This window comes from Mirounga leonina, unplaced genomic scaffold (assembly GCF_011800145.1).
Source record: "Mirounga leonina isolate KUSES-001 unplaced genomic scaffold, KU_Mleo_1.0 Mir_82, whole genome shotgun sequence".
NCBI classification, from domain to species: Eukaryota; Metazoa; Chordata; class Mammalia; order Carnivora; family Phocidae; genus Mirounga; species Mirounga leonina.
The window spans coordinates 981,059-1,002,033 of NW_023270825.1; the positions used below are offsets into that span (position 1 = coordinate 981,059).

General features: G+C 68.0%; 1 protein-coding gene across 7 annotated transcripts in view; it reads right to left on the reverse strand.

The window, feature by feature from the left end:
- Positions 1 to 195: 195 nt before the first annotated feature.
- The window catches only part of CEP170B (centrosomal protein 170B), a 27,798-nt gene continuing 7,018 nt past the window's right edge, over positions 196 to 20,975 (reverse strand). For 2 of the 7 annotated variants that reach the window (XM_034992443.1, XM_034992442.1), the window contains exons 3-18: positions 17,224 to 17,313; positions 15,352 to 15,430; positions 14,486 to 14,544; positions 13,408 to 13,546; positions 12,608 to 12,712; positions 11,012 to 12,477; positions 10,762 to 10,932; positions 10,188 to 10,278; positions 8,336 to 10,018; positions 6,243 to 6,486; positions 3,616 to 3,775; positions 3,141 to 3,284; positions 2,914 to 3,002; positions 2,461 to 2,554; positions 2,312 to 2,363; positions 196 to 2,204 (exon numbers count right to left, since the gene is read on the reverse strand). In XM_034992443.1, coding sequence (XP_034848334.1) covers positions 1,969 to 2,204; positions 2,312 to 2,363; positions 2,461 to 2,554; positions 2,914 to 3,002; positions 3,141 to 3,284; positions 3,616 to 3,775; positions 6,243 to 6,486; positions 8,336 to 10,018; positions 10,188 to 10,278; positions 10,762 to 10,932; positions 11,012 to 12,477; positions 12,608 to 12,712; positions 13,408 to 13,546; positions 14,486 to 14,544; positions 15,352 to 15,430; positions 17,224 to 17,313 — 4,902 coding nt within the window. In that variant the 3' untranslated portion in view covers positions 196 to 1,968. Of the gene's footprint in view, positions 2,205 to 2,311; positions 2,364 to 2,460; positions 2,555 to 2,913; positions 3,003 to 3,140; positions 3,285 to 3,615; positions 3,776 to 6,242; positions 6,487 to 8,335; positions 10,019 to 10,187; positions 10,279 to 10,761; positions 10,933 to 11,011; positions 12,478 to 12,607; positions 12,713 to 13,407; positions 13,547 to 14,485; positions 14,545 to 15,351; positions 15,556 to 17,223; positions 17,314 to 19,375; positions 19,572 to 20,975 lie in introns of those variants that run through there. The other 5 variants (XM_034992448.1, XM_034992447.1, XM_034992444.1 and 2 more) reach the window with 5 other exon arrangements.

The window sequence follows — 20,975 nt, forward strand, 5'->3', positions numbered from 1 at the left end:
GAGCAAACGTCTGAAACTTCCCTGCTGCTTTCTCGCCCACAGCACCCCCTGGTGGCAAGGTCTGGGCATTGCAGCATGCCTGGTCTGGGGGAAAAATGGGATTTCCCGGCGAATGAAAGGAGACCCCGCGGGCCAAGCATCCCCACCCCAGACACCAACGGTGGAGAAAGGAGCTCAAGGTAACAGACGCCGGGATCTTGCCATGTGATAGAATGATTTATTAGAACAAATTCCATGACAACTCATATAAAATAACCGTTTTCTGAAAGACATCCATGAGACCACCTGAGGACACACATACAGAAGTACCTCCAAGAAGCCAGACAAATAAGTTACCGATCCCAAGTCGAAGGCTGGAAGGGGGAGGAACAGGAATTTGTGAATAAAAAAACGTGTACGGCAATCACTGAGGGTGGGTGCATGAGAATGGCCACTGTTCGTTTCCAGGGGACAGGCTGTGGGCAACTGTGTGGGGCATGCAGGAGGCCGGAGGGGCCCAGCGCCGCCTCCGTGTGGACACAGCAGGCTCGAGGGGCGGGGTTCCGGCAGGGAGCCCACCACCACTCACACACATACGTAAACATCACGGGGGGGGCACAGGACCCATGCACGCAACTCCACGTCAGCTAAATGTAAACACAGAGACACACATCACCCGTGGCGGCCCGGACTCACACCCACTGGCCCCGGGCCCCATCCCGCAATCGCCACTCACAGAGGTACCAGGCACGGTGCAGAGCGACCCGCCCCCACCTGCCACAGCCCACGGGCTCTTTGGCTTAGAGGCTCCAGAAACATCCCCCCTGCCCCGGCGGGGGGGTGCTCTGCCCACCCGGCATGTTCCCCGCTGAAAGAACCCTGAGAAGGCAAGACTGTCCCTGGGGGCCCCTCCCTGCCCCCCACCCCCACCCCCCACGGGACCAGGAGCACAGCAGCCTGCAGGGCCCCGAGCTGGCTGCAGACACCCCAGGAATGCCCACAGCATCAGGCAGGACGGGGGTGAGGGCTGGGGGAGCGGGTGCGGCCCAGGGAGCTTCTGGAAGCCTGGTTTCCCGCCCCCTCGGTCTAGTGCCCCCCTCCCTCCCCCAGCCCCCAGCCCAGGACCGCAGGAAGCCAAGTGCAGGAGCCCGGCCTCCGTGGCTGGGCGGAGCCGCCCCACGCTGTGGACACGCGCCTGGGCGAGCCGTGAGCCTGGGCGCACGTGTCCGGCATGGGCGTGCCTGCGTGCTCGGCCCGCGTGGCCGCAGCCTGCACGCACAGTGGGCTTGGCAGTTGCATTGGCACCCAAGGCTTGAAGTAGTGGGGTTCCGCCCCAAACGCCTCCACAGGCCACATCCCCGCCCCAGGCCCCCGACCCCGGGGCAGCGGGGAGCCGCCCGGCCCTCGGCAGAACTGGCTGCGAGTGCGCTGGCCGGGGGCACCCTGCCCTCGGGTCCCGGGGCTTCAGCAGCCCCTCCCGGCTCCGTGTTTGGCACTGAATGACCGCCCCCACCCCCGGCCCAGCCCCTCTTCCTCCGCCTGGCCCCCGCCCGCACACAGGGACGGGACACGTAAGCCCACGGGAGCCCTCAGCAGAACAGCCGCCCCAACACAAGAGGCGGGGTGAGGGCCTTCCAGGCCCGGGGGCTGCTGCAGTGGCCCAAGCCCCTCTTTCCTTAAAAGCTAAAGACAGAAATAACAGCAGTGGGGAGGAGGCGGGGTACACACCTGTGACGCCGGCCCTTGGCGGAGGCCACAGCAGGAGCTGGGCCAGGAGGCCAGCGGGGGTGGCCACAGGGGCTGGGCCGTCCAGCTGGGGCGCCGGCTGGGAGCTAGGGAGGGCTGTGGGCACAGAGGCACCTGCCCACAGGGTTATGGCACGTGGGGGTCTGTGGCGAACGGTCCGCAGCCGGGAAGGGCCGTGGCGGCAGACAAGGGGCCGGAGGTGCTGGACCCAGGGCACGTGGAGGCCGCCCCGGCCCCGGCCGCCTAGATCAGGAACCTCTCGGCATCGGGGAGGAAGTCGGGCAGGAAGGCAGGGTCCGGGAGGCCCGGGGACCCGCAGTTCGCCCGCTGTGGGAAGCTCCTCAGAGGCAGGGCCGAGGGGGGCGAGGATGGGCTCTGGGCAGCCGGCCGGCCTTTCCCCAGCTGGGCCGAGCCCGCGGAGCCCCGGTTCCCGGTCAGCAGGTCCAGGTTCCCGCTGGGGTCCACGATGGCGTTGATGACTGCAGGGGCGGGGAGGGTCAGGCCGGCTGGCGGGTCCTTCCTGCCTCCCAGCCCACCCCGGGGTCCCTCTGCTGGTGCCTCCGGCAGCACCTGGGGCCACACCCACCTTCCAGTTGCTTCTGCACGCGCCTCAGTTCTTTCAGGATGGAGCTGATCTCCTGGAAGCGGGCGGGAGGGGGCAGATGGAGCAGGGCCGCCAAGGGGGTCACACCCCACTCCCTGCAGCCCGGCGGCTGGGCGCAGGCCGGCCCTCACCTTGTTGGATGTCTTCAGGATGGGCACCTCGTTCTCCGAGTTGATTCTGGCTTCCACCTCCTCCCAGGCACGCCCTGTGTTCTGAAAGAGGATCCTGCCGCCGAGGGGGGAGGCAGAGGACAGTGATGATGGAGCCCAGACACAGGCAAGCCCAGACCCCCCTGCCTGGGCCCAAGGGGAAACACAGGCCCAGCACCGGAACGGGGCTGGCTGGAGCCAGAGTCCTGGCCTCTGGGCTGACGTGCGGAGGGCTGGTCTGGAGGCTGGGGTCATCCTGGGGCTCTGGTTCCCGGGAGCCGGGCATGCGTGTGTGCATGGGCGCCCCCTGGGTGGTGTCCCCCCCCGCCCCACCGCTGCAGGTCCTCGCTGATGGGTGTATGTTCGTGTCTGTGTCTGAGGGGAGTCTGGGGGGCGGCTCCCACTGGCCCACAGAGCTTGCGGGGCTCTACGCACTTCATCTTCTCGGCGAGGTGCTCCGTGTTCTCCCGGATGGCGTGGGACAGCTGGGACACGGGGTTCAGCATCAGGTTGTCAAAGATCACCTGTGAGGACCAGTGTCAGCACGACGCCCGGGAGCCCTCCGGAAGGCCCTGCTCCCCAGGCACACCCCAGCGCCCGGCCGGGAGGGCCCCGTGCGCGCAGCCAGGCCAGCTCTCTAAGGGGCGGGGGGGGGTGCCTGCCTCCTCGCGGCTCCGAGGCCGCATCTTGCTGGCGAGGGGGTCCTCACAGCGGTCGTTCATGTTCTGGTCCAAGTCTCGAGAGCTCAGGGAGCCAGGGGGCACCTTCTGGAAGTTGAGGCTGGCCTCGGGGATGCGCTGCACCAGCTGCGGACAAGGGCAGGTGGTGAGAGCCCTCCAGGGCGGGGGCATCACCAGCAGGGGCAGACACCATGCCTCCGCCCCGACAACAGCAGGGCGACGGAGCGGACCCCGAGCCCAGTCCGCTGGGGGCCCCGGGACGCCCCAGCCCCCAAGGAAGGCGGATCCCAGCCCCCGTGCTTCAGGGCGGCCGTGTCGGGAGCCGAGCACGGGCCGCACAGCCTTGGCGAGGGCTCGTGGCTCAGACCGCCCGGGCACGCAGCTGTGCGGGGCGGGGCCGATGCGGCCAGGACCAGGGGACCAGGCCAGACCTCAGCAGGGTGGTGGCGGGGCGTACCTCCTCACGGGCGGAGATGGTTGAAGCAGGGGTGCTGGGCACGTTGCTGAGGGAGGGGCTGCGGGCGGGCCCCGGCGAGCCCAGCGAGTCGCCGTCCCCAGCCACGTCGTGGATCTCCCGGGCCAGGATGGCCACATCCTTCACTAGTGTCTGGCTCAGCCTGCACCCAGAGGAGAGAAGGCGGGTCCTGGCGGGTCCTCCTGGGCGGGGCGCCAGCGCTGGGGAGGTCGGGGGGTCGGCAGCCTGAGGGAAGCCTCCCCGGGCCGCCCTCCCCTCTCAGGTGGAGGCAGGAGCCCTTCCCGAGAGACAAGTGCAGGGTGAGGGGCAGGGGCTGAGGGCATGCAGCCTCCAGCCTGGCCCAAACTGCCCAACCAGCCACTGGCAGTGCCAGACAGACAGGGCCCCAAAGAAGGCTCGAGTGTCCGATGCCCCAAGAAGGGTGGCAGAGGTGGGGCTGGGGCTGGGCAGGAAGGGCGGGCGGAGGCACCCCCATGCTCCAGAGCAGGCCACAGCTTCCCCTCTGGCCACCCAGGCCCTACTCTGCAGGCAGGGACACTGAGGCAGGGAAGGGGTCACAGACAAGGATCAGAGGCAAGCAACGGGTGAGACAGGCAGGCGGAGACCAGGACCCTCCCCGCAGGGGAGGGAGGGAGGCCACGGGAGGCCAGGCTCCCAGGCCCAGCCCGTGCCCACTCACACCCCACACAGGTTAGGCATGCTTCCCCACCAGGCTCTCAGGCCACCCGGAAAAGGACAGGGGCCAGCAGGGACCAGGAGCACCTTCTACCCCTTAGTGCCCACGAAGTCCCCAGGCTGAGCGCTGTCCTCGAAGCACATCAGGTCCCCCAACCAGCCTGTCCTGTGGACTAGAGCCCTCGGCCCAGGCTGGGGGTACAGGAGTCCCCTGTCACTGTCCACACCGCTCCCTTCCCTCGAGGACGCATGAGCAACACCCTCAAGGTTCCTCGGCACATCACTGCTGCAGTCGCCCAAGTGACGGGGCCTCCAAGGCCCACCAAGGCCCAGCGGCCACCCTCAGCTGTCCCAGCATGCTCGGGACGCCACCCAGCCGGCCCTCAGGGCCTATCCTCTCCCATCGCCACCTGCAGCCCTGCCTGGCATGGCCACCCGAGCTCAGCCCCACCCAGAAATGCTGAGCACAGCTGGAGAAAACCATCCCGGCCGGCCCCTACCTCCCCAGCAAGGCTGACCTGGGCCCCCTCAAGATGGCGGCCCCCCAACTGGGTCCCACCTTCCCTACATCCAGAAAATACAGAAAGACGGCCCTCAAAGTCACGGATGCCAAACGGACGTGTGGCCCTGCCTTAGCACCAGCCCCCACGTCCTCTCTCCAGCCCCCGGCACATCGGGATGCCCAAGCCTGCCCATTCTGGGGCAGAGGCCCAGAAACCCACAGGGGCCCCTCCATCCCCCCTCCTCGCCTCTCTCACCCAGCAGCCTCCTTCCAGAACCCTCACTCTGCCTCCTCAGCAGTCCGCCCCCTCGTCAGCCCTGTGCACCGCCCCCCGCATCCTGGGAGCTCCGTCCCCGGCCCTCTTCATGCCCTGCAGGTCCTCTCCACTCAACCTCCAGCTGCCATGGCCTCTGTTGCCATCTCTGTGTCTCCACCCCCACGGACCATTCTCCCAGGAACCACCTGCCTCTGGGTCACCTTTCTAGGAGGCTCACGGGCTCAAGCTCAGCATCCTCAGCACCAAACACTCACCACTCACCCATCCCCAGACTCCTCCTGCCCCTGCACGAGCCCCACAGAACCCAAGCACTGTAGCCCTGACCACTGCTCAGTGCAAGACCACTCCCCAGTCTCCACCACCTCTGCACCAGCCTCCCTGCTCCTGGCCTGGAAGTGACCCAGGAAATAACCACATGACAGTTCATCTTTAACAAAAATAGTACAGTTCTTCCTCATACCAGAGCGCCCACACCCTCCTGGACAGATCTGCATTCATCCACCCGCCCACCCATCCATCCATCACCCACCCAGTATCCACCCACCTATCCACCCAGCCACCCGATATCCATCTCATCCATGTACCCACCCACCCATCCACTCTTCCACCCACCTACCCAGTCACCCATCCATCCCTCCACCCATCCATCCATCACCCACCCAATATCCACCTACCTACCCACCCAGCCACCTGATACCCATCTCATCCATCCATCCATCCACCCACCCACCCATCCACACACCCAGCCATCCATCCACCTACCCATCCACCCCTCCATCCACCCACCCAGCCATTCTTCCATCCTTCCATCCACCGAGCCATCCTTCCACCCACCCATCCACCCCTCCATCCATCCAGCCAGCCACCCACCCATCCACCCAGCCATCCTTCCAGCCCTCCATCCACCTACCCACCCATCCATCACCTACCCAATGTCCACCCATCTACCCACTCAGCCACCTGATATCCATCTCATCCACCCACCCATCCACCCCTCCATCCACCCACCCGCCCACCCCAGCCACCCCTCCATGACCAGCCCTTGCTGAGCTCCTTCGGGAAGAGAGTCTCCAGCCCAGGCCCTGGCCTGGGGGTGCCCTTGGCCCCAAGGTGAGGGGCGCTCTGGCTCGAAGGCTCCCCCTGAGTTGGGCTCACCTGGCGATCTCAGCGATCTCTGCCGTCTGCACAATAAAGCCGTAGGGGTCAGGATCTTCTTCCTCATCATCTGTGTCCCGGGGGATGGGGGCCCGGGAGCGAGTCCGGCTGGAGCTGCCAGCCCGCGGGGTCTGCGTGGCTGTTGAGGCATGGGAGTGTGTGTGGGGGGGGGAGCCGTGGTGGGAGCCGTACTCCTCCTCGGATGTGGACGTGCAATCCGAGCCCTGCTGCCGGCGACGCGTGCCTTGGGTGCACGAGTTGTTTCCAGAAGCAAGAACAGAACAAAGCAGCGCTCAGCACCCTGTGGCAGCCCCGGGTCCTTCCAGACGAGCGCCCAGCGCTGCAGGACAAGCCGCTGCAGCTGCGCCCCCCCAACGCCCAGAGGCCTAGCAGCTGAAGCGCCAACAGGTACAGAGCTCCACGGCTGTGAGGCCACCACCAGCCCAGAGGCACGAGGAAGGACGGGCAGGGATGGGCAGGATCAGGGAAGGACAAGGACTGATGGGCAGGGATGAGCAGGGTCAGGGAACGATGGGGAGGGATGGGCAGAGTCAGGGAAGCATGGGCAGGGATAGGCAAGGTCAGGGAAGGACAGGGATGGATGGGCACGGATGGTGAGGGACGGGGAGGGACGGGCAGGGACGGGGAGGGACACACAAGGACGGGGAAGGACAGGCAGGGTTGCGGAAGGATGGGGAGGGACGGGCAGGGACGGGGACAGAAGGCGAGGGACAGGGAGGGACAGGCAGGGTCAGGGAGGGACGGGGAAGAACAGGCAGGGTTGGGGAAGGATGGGGAGGGACAGGCAGGGATGGGGACAGAAGGCGAGGGACAGGGAGGGACAGGCAGGGTCGGGGAGGGATGGGGATGGATGGGCAGGAACGGGCAGGGACAGGGACGGATGGGGACGGACAGGCAGGGTCAGGGAAAGACAGGCAGGGTTGGGGAAGGATGGACAGGGATGGGCAGGGATGGGCAGGGTCAGATAGGGACAGGCAGGGTCACGGACGGGCAGGGACGGGGATGGATGGGGACGGACGGGCAGGGTCAGGGAAAGACGGGCAGGGTCGGGGAGGGATGGGCAGGGTCAGGGAGGGAGGGGCAGGGTCAGGGAAGGACAAGCAGAGATGGGCAGGGTCGGAGAGAGACGGGCAGGGATGGGTTGGACAGGCAGGGTCAGGGAGGGACGGGCAGGGATGGGGAGGGATGGGCAGGGATGGGTTGGACGGGCAGGGTCAGGGAGGGACGGGCGGCCTGGCATTTCCACAGGCCTGAGACTAGTCACCCCGTGGGCAGAGGCCACGTCCTGTGGGGGGGTCTGTACCCATCAGATGGGAACCGCCAGGACTGGTGGCAGGGAATGGAACCCACGGATACCCCAAAGCAGGGTAGACCTCCCCACGTGGATCAGCCGCAGGCCTGGGGGGGACCCCAGAGGGTGGCTGGGCTCGGCCCTCACAGCCCCCTCCCTGGCCTGCCTGGTCTGGGACCCACTCCTCGGCCGCCCTGCTCTGAGGCCCCAGGCAGTAGCACACACGCACGCCGCCAAAAGGAAGGGAGGGGCAGCGGGCTGGCACCCAGCCGTGGTCCCCAGCCCTCCACCCCTCTGTCCCGCGCCGTCCCTTCCTCCGGCAAGCCGGCCCCGGCACTCCTCGCGCGGCCGGAAGGCAGGGAGGGGCCGCGTCTGCAACCTCAGCGGGGCACGCCCGGCACCCTCCAGCCACCCGGGCGGGAGCCAAGCACCAGCGACCACAGCACCATCCCTCTGCACCCCGCCGGGGCTGCGTGGGAGACTGACATGGCCTCCCCCAGCACCCAGCCCCCCAGGGGACAGCGCCAGGGCAGAGTGGGCAGCCCCAGCCTGCTGTCCACAGCCACACAGGCCCCCACCCGCAAGGCAGCAGGAACCCCTCCCTCCGGGCTGGCTGGAGGATGCGGACCCGCGCACGCTCAAGGAACCCCAGAGTGTGTGTGCAGACGGGCCTGCCCGGGAACGGGGGCTCCTCTAGGGCCAGAGTCGGGGGCCCCACGGCCGTGCGTGGGGCTGACCCAGAACACTGCGGACCCACCGCCCTGGCTGACGCGGCACTCACTGGGTGAGGAGTATCGGGCACTGCCCGGGCGGGCCCTGCTAAAGGGCTGGCGGGGGGCCGTGGTGGTATTGGCAGCCTTCCTGGCAGCGGCGGCCCGAGCCTCGGCCACAACGGGTTTACGGCCAGAGCAGTACAAGTCGATGCTGCGGCCAGAGAAGCCGGCGCGGGCGGGGGCCGCCTCGGAGTCGCTGGGCCCGGTGAAGGAGCCTGCCCGCTTTCGGGGCATGGCCAGGATGTCCAGGCGCGACAGCTTCTTGGCCTGCTCGGGGGCTGGCCGCCCCGCCGGCTCGGGGTTGGCCGGGGGCCCCCGTTCGCCATCGGCAGCCTCCGTGTCCGAGGCATCCCCCAGCCGGGCCCGCCTCAGCCGGGAGGCCCGTGTGGGCCGAGGGGTGGACAGGCTGTTGGAGCGGGTCAGCACCTGCTGAACCTTCTGGGCGGAGCCACGGCCCTGCTCTTCCCGTGGAGCCGGGGATGGCGCTGCAGGTGCCGGTTTCCGGCGAGGCCCTGGCCGCCCCGCCCCAGGGGCCACAGGGGTCTCGTGGTCAGAGGTGACCGTGTCTGCGCCAGGCGGGTGGGCCAGGCCGGAGCCTCGCTCTTCGTCAGGCCAGTCCGCGGATGCTCGGGCCCCGGTGCCACACCGCACGGCCAGGCGCCTCCCCAGCTCTGCACGGCCCACGTCCATGGGGCCCGGAGTGCGACGATGCTTGTCCGAGAGCCGCTCGCGGGCGCTGTTCGAGGAGACGCTCCCCGGGTCCTGTGCTGCTGGTGGGCACAGTGGCTTCTCCTTCTGCGGCCCCGCGGGCTGGGGACTGGTTGGGCTGGGCCCGTTCTTACCACTGACCAGGCTGACTGTGCTCCCCGTGTCCACGTCAGAGTCCCCGGACAGGGAGTCGTCTGGCGGCCCGGGGGTGCTGCCCATCGGGCCCTCTGCCTCCTCCGTGGACTTGGAGAGCAGCCGGGCCTCCAGGGCTGCCAGGGCTGTCTCTGTCTCCTTCAGGATCAGGTGGGTGTCCTGGGGGTGCAGGTCCATGCGTGAGGCCCGGGCGGCAGCCAGGTCCTGCAGGAGGGGGTGGCTGGAGATGCGTGGAAGCTGGCCGGGCGCTGGGGGGCCACCAGCTGGCTCCTTGCTGAAGCTATCCTGTCGCACCAAGGCCGGGGCAGGGCTCTCGGGCTCTGGGGACCGCTCTGTCCGCAGCTGGATAACCATCCTCCCGCTGGAGCTGACGGAGACGCCGTCCCTCGCCACCCGCCCTGGGCCGTCCACCTCCCCTGCAGCCACCGATGGCTTCCTGGGGAAGGCTGTCTCCGCGTTCTGGTCCCCAATGAAGAAAGAGGCGGGGGCTGGCTCTCCAGGGGCCCTTGGCGAGCGCCGGCCCTTCGTCCATGCTGGTCCCTCCTGGGGGCTCCTGCGTCTCTCCTCCTGCGGGCCCCCACCCAGCTCGGAGCCCCGCCCACCATCCGACCCACTGGCATCACTGAGGCTGTCAGGCTCCAAGTCCTCCTGGCCCAAGAGGCAGCCGGCCTGCTCACTGCCCGGCTCCGGAGGCCCAGGGCCGCTCCTCTTGGTGGCCTCGAGGCCCCCAGGGCTGTCTGCGCGGTCGCTGGGCAGCTGTGGGAGTCGCCGTCGCTGGCGCACAGGCAGGGTCCCCTCCAGCTCCCCCGCTCTGTGCCCAGGGCTCTCCCCTGCAGAGACAAGGGCGGCCTGGTTGCAGCAGCCGCCGGGTCTGCAGGCCCTCGGTGCGCGCCGGAAGCCTGACCCTCCTCCGGACTTGGCTGGCACGCACTCACGCCCGCGTGTCCGGTGGAAAGCCTGGGCCCACCCCCTCCCTGTGGCTGAGCCTGAACCACTCACCTGCCAGGCCTGGGTCTGAGTAGCTGTCGGCCAGGCTGGCCCAGCGGGACACCCATTTCTGACCCCCAGGGGAGCCCGGCACCGGGAGGCCCTGCGGAGCAAAGGACAAGCGTGTCTCTGCAGCAGGGAGCGGGAGGAACCCCATGGAGACCCTCACCCGTGGGGACAGCTCACCCTAACCCCTGGCCCCAAACACGCCATCTCTGGACCTGTAGCATAGCCCCCTCCCCCTCACCCAAGAAACAGCCAGGAAACCCCCCGCTGCACTCCTGAGCTTACAGAACCCCAACATTAACTACCTAACCTGAGCCCGGGTCGGGGGCCTAGAGGCCAGCAGCGGTGGCTCGGCCCAGCCCTGCCTGTGGGCACACACCCAGGGGCCCCACTTGACTTGGGACCCGTCCTCGAGCCCTCCATACAGGGCCCCAGCCCACAGGTGGGCACGCCCCTCAGGGAAGGTTCAACCCAGCCTTGTATGAGGCACCCAGCGCAGGCGAGACCATAACCTTCGAGCTCATTCAGGACCCGATGATGGGGTCCCAGCACTCCCCAGGCCAGCGTGCCTCCCACTTACCTGGAGCTCCCCTTGGGGGGCTATGCCCACCGACCGGGAGGCAAACTCCTGCAGGAGCGCCATTCGCTGGGCGACCCCGTCACTGGCCTCGTCTCTGTCCCCTCTGATGACTGGACGGAAGGTGACCGAGGATACCCTGGAGAGCTCAGGAGACTCAAGTACCCCAAAGACCTGGAAGGAGGGATGGCCAGGCCCTCGGGTCAGAGCCACGCCAACCGCGGCCAGGCCCCCAGCCCCCTGCCCTGCAGACCTGGTCGATCATCTGGCGCGCCTCCTCCACCTCTGGGTCCTGCCCCTCTGTCTCGATGGTGTAGGTCCCCGCATCGCTCAGGCTGTCGTCCTCATCCTGTTTGCGAGCCTTGCTCAGCTGGGGGTCGGCAGGGGGCGGTGGTGGGGTCGCAGGGGCCACGGGGCTGGCCCCACGGGGTGTCTCGGGGGCCGGTGACGCTGGGGATGCCTTGTCAGGGCCGGGCCGGGTGGCCGGGGAGCCCTCCCGCGGGCACTGGGCCATGAAGTCCTGGGCCAGACGGGAGCGGCGCCCCACGCTGCCAAAGGGTCGCACAGAGCCCCGGGAGGCGGGCGAGGGGCCCCCCAGGCGCTCCTCTGTCCTCTCCCGCTTGAGTGAGCTGGCCCGCTGCGGCCCCGAGCTGCCGCCTGCCCCCCGCGCCGAAGCAGGGACGCCTGAGCGGTCTCTGTCCGCCGGCCCGGGGCCTCGGCGCTTGTCGGCCTTGGGGTCCCCCGGAGGGGTGTGCGTGAAGGACTGGGAGCGCTTCTTGCGGGGCGTGTCCTGGTCGAAGAACTCGATGACAAAGGCCTGCTGGCTATGCAGCAGCTCCTGGGGGTCCCGCTTCATCTGTCTGTGCAGCCGCGCCTGCGTCCCGCTGCCCTCTGCAGGGACCCCGGCCGTCGCCACCGCTGCCTTGGCCGCGGGGTCCTCCGAGTCGCTCTGCGTGCCGTCCTCATGCTTGTGGCCTGGGGGTGGGGGACCCCAATGCATCAGGCCAAGGGAAAGGACGCAGCGACCTGGGGGGAGGGGAGCCTCTTCACCCCCTGCCCCAGCGGCGCCACGAGGCTGGGGACGTGGCACCCTCAGCGCACGGGCCCCGGCACACGCGGCCGAGATGAGCACCGGGAACACGCCCAACTGGCCCAACTGGGGAGGCAGGTCTCTGGCAATCAGTCGAGCTGCTGAGGGCGCCCCACCCGGAGGCGCAGGCGCTGTGGTGAGCTCACGGCCCGCCCGGCACTCACCCTTCAGGGTGCGGGTGTGGACGGGCAGGTCGCTCTTGGTGCTGTGGCGGTCATCCCCAGGGCCCGCCCGGCACAGCAGGCTCGGGTCGCTCTGCGCCAGCCAGTCGGCCACCTTGGTCTCGGCAGACACGGCCTCCACAGGTGTGGCCTCCTTGTCTGGGGGCCGTCTCTGGCGCAGCGAGAACTTGGTGACGTGGTCCTTGATCTTCACCTTGCCGGGGCTGCAGTTGTCGAACTCGATGGTGAAGGAGGCGTGGCTCTGCACCATGGGGGCCGTGGCGGGAGCCTCGTGGGCCGGCGCCGCAGGGGGCCGCGGCGGTGGCGGCGGCGGCGGGGCCTCCTTCGTGGGGATCTCAAAGTAACTGGGCTCCCGCCTGAACGAGCAGCCCTGAGGCTCCGCCGCCGCCCGGAAGCCAATCGTCCCTGGGAGCTCCCCGTCCGGCTGGGCCGGCTCCTTGGGCCGCTCTGGGTGGGAGGGGGGAGAAAAACGTGTCCTCGGGGGCTGCAGGGTGCCGACCTCGGCCCACCCAGCTCTGCCAGCAGTCAGCTGTCTCCCCGGAACCGGCATTTCCAGCCCGGGGCCTCTGGGACCCACCTGCGTAGGGCTCCTCCTGGCGCCGGTCCTCGGGGGGGCTGCCGCTGTCGTCCTCCCCCCACCAGGAGGGCTGCCCATACAGGGGTGTGCGGTAGGCCGCCGTCTCTGCACGAGGAGAGGGAGTTCGACCCTGGGTCACTGGGGCCCAGCACAGACGAGGAGGGGAGACCCAGGGCTGGGAAGGCGCTGGCTCCCGGAGGGGTCCTGGTGTCACGTCCCACCTCAGCCCGGGACCCTGCCCGAAGTGCTCCAACTTCACCACTCTAGGCCCATTTCCACATCGACGGTGGGTGGCGCTCGCTGCCCCCAACCCGCCCAGGCCTCCCTGTGCAGGAGGCTCTCCGGGGGCAGCACGGTCCTCAGCGCCCCCACCCTGGGGCAGGCAACCCCTCCAGCCCTGGCTGAGCCCTCTGCCCCTGGAGCCTGCCTGCCACGAGGGCAGCAGGACAGGGGTCCACGGCCAGGGCAGGTCTCTCTCCAAGGTCTGCAAGTGGCTCGGGCCACAGAGGGGCGACCCTGACGGCCGGGCCCCACCACAGGCTGACCGGACCACACGGGGAGCAGGGGGGCAGCGCACACGGGTGGGCATGTCTCGGGCTGTGCAGCTGTGGGGCGCCCGGGTGCCTAGCCCACAGGAGGGCAGGTCTGCGCTGTGAGCCCAGAGGCTGAGAGGCAGGGCGAGGGCCGTGCTGGGAGGGGAGCGCGACCCAGAGCAGGCAGATCAAGGGGAGCCGCGGGGGAGGCCGGGGGGCAGGCCTGTGTGCACACCCCTCCTGGGCCCCACTGCAAACTGCCCTTACCTGCCCCTGGCCTCCGGTCCCCCCTCTCCGGCCTGGGACCCAAGGACTCGCAGTAAGGGGTGTGCTGGGGCAGCGCTTCGCCCTTCCTGGGGGCCGGGCCCTTGACGCTCACCTGCAGCTGGCTGGTATACTTCTCGTGCTGCAGGCAGGGGGGCCGGGGGTGAGGGCGGGGTCGGCCCCAGGAGGACACCCAGGGCAGCCCGCTCCCTCTTGGTCCGGAGAGGGCCAGGACTGGCCCCGCACACCATGAGGCCTCCCTCACAACACCCACGGAGGAGACATCCTGAGGCTTGAGGCTGGGGGTCCTCGCCCAAGCCTGGGGGGGCAGTTCTCAGGACCACACAGCTTCCAGGAAGGAGCCGGGGTTTGCTTGGGGCAGGCAGCAGTCATCAGAGGTCACACGCAACCCCCCCGCCTCAGGACCCACCAGAGAAGGGTGGGACAGGCCCTGGGCCACGGGAGGCGGGGAACAGTGGTCTATCCGAGCACACCATGGGCGTGCACGCTTGTGTGCATGCACCCATGTACGGATGCGTGTGAGTGTGTTCGTGCGTGCAGGGGCCCCACCTGGCTGAGCTCTGCAGCTGTCAGACCCAGGCTCACACTGCCCGTGTGACTCTGGGCAGGCTGCCCACACCCCGCTTGAAAGACGGCGCTAAGGCTAGTCGCCCCAAGGGGCTCCCGGGTGAAGCTCTGGGCAGGGTCCCCCGAGTCGATGCTCCATGACTCCCACACAAACGAGCAAGGGGACAGGAGACGTCCCACCCACCGTGGCCCCTGACCCAGGTCCCTCCTGCCCGTTCCCAGCTACCCCCTGTGATAGTCTGATTAGGGTCCTCCTTGGCACCCCAAATGCCTCTGGGCCTCCCCTCCCACAGCTGGGTACAGCAGCCTCCCCCTTCAGCTGCATCCGCCTGGGGAAACGACGATCTTCCCCACCTGCCAGACCGGGCCGGCCTGCAGGCCAGGCCAGGCCAGGCGCCACAGCCAGGCTAAGGGAGCCAGGAGGTGTGGGAGTGCTGGGCAGGAGGAGGGGTGCAGGGACGGTGGGGCCGCCTGGCCGCGTGCTGGCACTGACCCTGAGCGCCTCCTCGGGGACCCGGTGCTGCACGCGCTCCAGCACGTACATGTTGGAATGTGGCCGCAAGTTAAGGCGAACCCCGAGCAGAAGAGCCAGGATGGCCTTTGGGCAAGGGCACAGGGCCACGTGGAACAGGCATTCTCCAGAGCGAGAGGAGCAGACAGCTTCTGGGCAAGTCAGACTGACAGCCATGGAGGCTGGGCCGCCCCCACACCCGCCTGTGCACCAGGCCCGTGTCCACGCTGCTCCAGATCACGGCACACACATGCCCTTTAACCCCTCAGCCGAAGCGCGGGCAGGGCGGGCAGGTGATGTGCCCAGGAGCCTGCCATGCAGCTAGCTCCCAGCTCCCACCCCAGACCTCCCCACGGCACCGGCCTCCCGAGGATCTGGGGTCGGGAGGGCCTCAGACAGCGGCTGGGTCCACACCCATTAGCGGCTCTGCCAACACGCGAGCTGGCCGAGGCGGGCAGAGAGGAGGACGTGCTCCTGCCACGTGTACGGGTCCCCAGGGCAACCAGGCTGCTCGGGGCAGAGGCACAGCCCCCGCTCCCGCATGCTCGAGCACAGAACGCCACGCCTGGGCGGCCCCCAGGCCACCAGGGACCCTGGGTCCCAGGGAGGCCTCACTCGCTCCTGGGACCCTGTGTGAGCTCAGACTGGGAGACAGGAAGCAGGTGCCCGTGACCGGGGCCTCTGTCGGGGGCCCAGGGGCCGGGGTTCGGGCTGGAGCCCAGCCCGGGGTTATGCTGGCTACTCTGTGACGCCCGTGGGCCCCAGCTGTGCCCATGGAGGCCCCTACGACTGCCAGGACAACAGGACGACTGAGGCCAGAGGGAGGGAGCACGGCCAGGAAAGGATATCGTAGCCGAATCGGATGACGTCATGGAGCTTCAGCGTGACGTACTTCTGGTCCGGGATGCGCACGTCATTCACGAAGGTCTGCGGAGGAAACAGGTGGCGGGGCCCGGCCAGCAGCAGGTGGGGCAGCGACTCTGCGGTGCCCTCCTTCATGCTGCTCTGGGCCAGCCACTGTCCCTCGGACACACGTGCACCCAGCCTCACCCCTGCAGGGACCATGGGGCAGGTGACCGCCGAAGGCCTGGCTCGTCCAGCACCCGGGACCCTGAAGTGGCAGCGGCCAAGGCACACCCGCGGGGTGGCCCCATGGCAAGGCTGGCCGGGCTGTGCGAGGCTGCCTGCTCCCCGGAAACCTCCTCCCTCCCCCAGGGGCTCTCACTGGCTGGCTACTGGACACTGCACTCTGGCCAGATCGGGGAGAGAGCCCCACGCGCTCTGAGGGCCTTGGGGCAGGCCAGGCGACAGAGGAAAGACAGAGGGGCTCAGGCGCTGCAAATGTGCCAGAGTCTGGTGGAAGGCACGAGAACCAGGGAGGACTGGTTTCAGGACAGAGGGGGGTCTCGGGGGCGAAGCAGGAGGGTGGGTCCACAGGGAGGGGTCCCAGGCCAGGGCTGGGTGGTGCAGAGACGGGGCAGCAGAGCAGGCCTGAGAGGGCTGGAACCCCGGCAAGCGCAGTCTGCACACGCTGCCGGCGATGCGGGAGTCCGTGAGCTCCTGCAAGCAGTGGAGGGCAGCAGGCCCGGCGTGGGGGCAGCCTGGCATCCCGTGCCCGTGGCTCGGTGCTGCACAGGCAGGCGAGACTTGGCCCCAACTCTGCAGACGTCACTCAGGCCTCTGAGACGCACACACCAGGCCCACAGCCCCGGGGACCCTCTCAGAGCCCAGGCGGTCTGGGGGGCCAGTGCCCTGTGCAGCCCAGGTTGGCGGAGGGGATGCTCACTCTCCTTGCAGCCCCATTCAGGTAGGGCGACTCTGTCTGACAGGAGGGCCGACAGAAGAGGGGTTCAGGGGCAGACCCCAGCAGAGCCTGAGACCCCCCCCCCACCCGGGAGCCCCGCATGGGAAGTGGTGAGGAGTGCCCAGCACTCGGCAGCCTGAGGCTGCTGTGGGACCCCCCAGCTCAGGATGGAGAGGGCAGACCTCATGAGCTGGGGGGGACAGGGCGGAAGGCCCTCCTCGGGCAGAAGGAAACCACACACCCACACAGCCAGACACCGGACCCTGGAGGGACCCCTCACCTGACCCTCTCCCTGCTCACAAAGGAGGTCACACATCCCCCAGGACATGGTATCCCAGCAGACAGCCTCATTTCTCAGCCTGCAGGAGGTCCAATGTCTCCCACCCTCCCTAGGGCCCTCTCCCCCAGAACAGCCCTGCCCCACAGGGAGCCTCCCAAGGAGGCCATGGGGCCACTGCACCTGAAGGTGGCTTCCTCCCCACCTGAGCAGCAGATCCTGGAGGAGCTCAGGCGGGACGGAGCAGAGGGATGTGGTCATGGAGGGGAAGGGGACCACAGCAGGTGGGCAGAGCTGGAGTGGGGCCCGGGAAGGGGGCGGGGCCAACATAGAGGGTAGATCACGAAAGGAGTGGGGTCAAGGCGGAGGAATAGGCCATGATAAGGGGCAGGGTGCAGAAGGAGCTGGGGTGGGGAAGACAGGTGGGGCTACCCTGGGGGGCGGGGTGTCATGAAGAGGGGTGTGACCATCACAAAAGGAGGCGGGGCCAGCAGACAGACAAAGGTCATGAAGGGGGCAGGGCCAGCAGAGGGCTGGGTCGTGGCAGGGGCGGGGTCATTGAGGGGTGGGGCTAGCCGAGGGGCGGGGACACGACGGAGGCGGGGCCAGCACAGAGCACCCCTTGCCGCTTGCACTCACCCCGTTCAGGCTTCCCAGGTCCTTCACCCAGTGCTCATCCCTGTCCTGATCGTAGTTGATGACAGCATGCTGCTTGTCCACACTGCGGGACTGGGGACACACAGACTGCCCTCAGGGGGCCTTCCCTGCTAGGTGAGGTCCAGGAGGCAGAGGAAATCCCAGCAAGAACCCCATCCTCTACCCCACCGCACTGCCAACACCAGCCAGCTGGGCCTGGGAGCCCACAAGGTCCAGCCCACGTCCCCACACCTTGGGTGTGTGTGTCCCAGAGAGCCCACCCAGGCTTGACTCGGCCAGCTGTCCCAACCACTGGAACGTCAGACCACGGGGATTTGCTGAGATGCCAAGGCCAGGTCCGCCCACCCCACTGCTGCCACCCGGACCCCTCCTTTTCTGTCCAGCCTCTGCAGCACCAACAGGCCAGTGCCCCCCCATCCCTGGGTCAGCCGTGGGAAGAGGGGGAACCTCTGGTCATCTGGGACATGCTGCTCACCCCCAAGGCCAGGTGGGGGCAGGCAGAGCCACAGGGAGGACCGCAGGGCTGGGGGGGTTCAGGGACAGGCCCTCCCCCCCACTTCTGGGCAGCACCACCCGGGCTGCTCACGCACGTGCAGGATGAATCTCAGACCCCACAGCTATGTGCCCGCGGGCACAGAGCTCACACGCCTCCTACGCACACCCTGCCACACACGGGCATGCTGAGCACTGCCAACCTGTCCCCGGCCCCCGACCCTCTCAAGACCCCTCCCCAGGCCGGTCACCCAGCCCCCTCACACAGTCAGCCGGAAGAACACAGACCAGTCCAGCACACCTCTCCACTGCTAGGGCTCGTGGTGCAGAGGCCGGGATAGGGTCATGGGGTCACACGCTCTTCGTGGAGGCCAGCACAGGCCACCTCCCCAGCCACGAGGCCAGCGGTCTCGGCACAGAGCGTACCAGCGCCCACCCCACACCCACTCAGCCGGATGCCGGGGCGTCTGGGTGGCCCCTGCATCCCTCTCTGGCCACCTAAGGAGACACAGGCCTGGGGACCAGCCCCTGGACAGGCCAGGAGAACCAGCCAATCTAGACGTCCAGACCTGCTAGGATGACAGCGCGGGACCCCGTGGACCTGCCAGACAGACACAAGACACCCAGACCTACCGCAGAGCACCTGCATGGGAACGACAGGGCTGCGCACCTGCTCTCCGCGGCCCGCCATAGGATGGCCCCTAGCCCATGAGGTGGTGGCCCAGGACCTGAGTCCCTGTGTCACCATACTACCAGGCTTCTCCGTTCCCACAGGTGAGTGCCCAGACCCTTCCTCCCCGAGGCGGCTGCCCACTTTTTCCCTGGCTTCCAGGGGCGGCCCCAGCACCCTCCCAAGGACTAGAAGCCCCTGCCCCACCCAGAGGCCCACGGACACAGCAAGGTGGGGGTGGGGGTGGGCTCTGGTCCCTCAGCTTATGTGCCAAGAGCCCTGGAAGGCGGATGGTCGGGGGCAGGCTCGTAGGGGCTGTGCCCTCAGCCCCAGCAGCAGCCTGCATGCTCCAGCCCTGCCGCACTCAGAGGCCCCAGGCAGCCAGCTGGACCCCCAAGGATGCCGCCGCAGTGGGGAACCTGGGGGGAGTGGCATGAGGAGGGAATGGGCCTTCAGTCCTCTGGAAGGGAACAGGGGTGCAGGGGCGAGATCATCGAGCAGTCAGCGGTGCCAGCAGGAGCCTCCCGAACACAGAGGCCACCCCGGGCCATCTGCCCCTGGCTGCTCGAGGGACACGGGTCAGCACTGCAGCCTGCCGTTGGCATCTGTCCTGAGGAGCCCCCAGGACAGCCTGGGGGGACTCCCGGTGCCAACGCATCTCCCACAGCGACAGCCTCCGACCAGGTGAGTCTAAGCTCAAGACCTACTGCCTCTCCCCCCAGGCCTCACCTCTGCCCCCACCCTGAATTCCTCACCCAGAGTTGACACCCACGGCCAGACAGCTCCGGCCACAGCCTCTTCCCTGGGTGCCAGGCACCCCATCCTCCATCAGACGCCCCTCCCTGTCCCGGATGCAGGCTGGCCCAGCGCTCACCTACCCCCAAAGCCGGCCCTGCACTGCAGCCCCCCCCACTGGCCCTGGCCTGGGCCTCCCCGACCCGGCACAGGCGAGGGACCCTGGCACACCCTTACCTGGGCCTCAGTCTCCCAGCTGCAGTGGGGCTGACAAGAACCAGCAGCTCTCTGGGGGAGCATGAGTGCTCAGGCTCGTCTCACCCCGGCCAGTGAACCGCCCCATGGGCAGCCTCGTGTCCAGCCAGCAGCTGAGAAAACAGTACTTGCAGAGGAGTCTGGGGGCTCACCTCCTCCTGCGCCCTTTCCCAAGCAGCGCCCAGGGCTCGAGATCAGGCCAGCTGCCCACCTCAGCCCTGCTGGACACCGTGGGTGCCAAAGAGCCCCCGTCTCTGGAAAGTGAGCCTGGGGGTGGGCTGTGGCCGTTGTGCCACCAGGTATCACACCGCAGGGGTGCTGCCGGCCTGGGAAGGGCACTGGGCAGGGGTATACCACGGGGCTCTGGCCGGCCCCACACCAGCACACAGCACGATACGGGCCAGCCAGAGGCTGACAGGGGTAGGCAGCAGCAAGGGCACGCTGTCCCTCAGGCTCAGACCCCACCTCTGCCAAGGAGTAACCCCCTAGAGAGGCTTCTGGGCTGACCTCCCAGCCTGAACAACTCCCTCCCCCCACCCCAGGCCTCAGACCCCCAACTCCCGGACTTAGCCCAGCCGGGCCAAACCAGACTCCTCCCTCCCTGCCCACCCGGCCCTACAGCCTTCCCCCAGGAGGGCCAGCAGCGGAGGTTCCAACTGCACCCCCTTGCCCCCAGGCACCCACTGGCCTTCCCCGTCAGCCTATTCCCTGCAGCCATCTTTCTCCCATCCTCCCAGCCCCCATCAGTCATGCCCATCACTCTTTTGCAGAAACTTCCTGAGGCTCCTGGCCAGCCTGAGAGGAAAGGCTAGCCTTGTCCCACGAGCCACGGGCCAGAGGCCTCTCCAAACCTTCCTGCCCTGCCCTGGCCTGGCCAGCCCTCTGGCCAGACCGCTCTGTGGGTTCTGGAGATGCCATGCCCCTTCTTGGACCTGGGTCCTTCGCCAAGGACCACCACCCTCCCTGTGTCCACCTTCCCTGACCCACCCCCACCCACCCCACCAATCTTCTGGTCCTTGGACCTTGCAGAGTGCTCCCCCACTTGCCCCTAGAGCCTGGGCCGCCCCCTCCCACGCCCCCTCCCACACACGCCCACGTGCAGTCCCCAGGCCCAGCCTCCACTCCCGGCCAGGGCCCTAGCACCAGGCACAGCTCCTGCAAAACCCCCTTCCCAGACTGCGGGTAGCACCAGGACTGATGGGGAGCAGGCGGAGAAGGGCTCCAGGACCAGAAACCTCCCTCCCAGCCCCGACACCCCAAGCCAGAAGCAGACCCCAGTTCCACCAGGCCCAGGAGCTCAGGGGCCGACACCCACCCAGGGAAGATGGAGGCAGCCCTTTAGCCCTGGATTTGAGACTTCACAGGACAAAAAGCAGCTGTGTCCTGCACGAAGGGAGAGATTGTGGAACAGGCGAATAAAATGACCCTAACAAACTCCAAACATATAGATATTTGAAAAAAAATCCAATTATATTCACTTTAAAAGGAACAAAGAAGTGCTTCCAAACTTTACGTGACTCCCTCCATGGAGAAAGCCCTGCCCAGGTCAGCCTGATCCTGGCAGTGGCCAAAACCCAGGGCT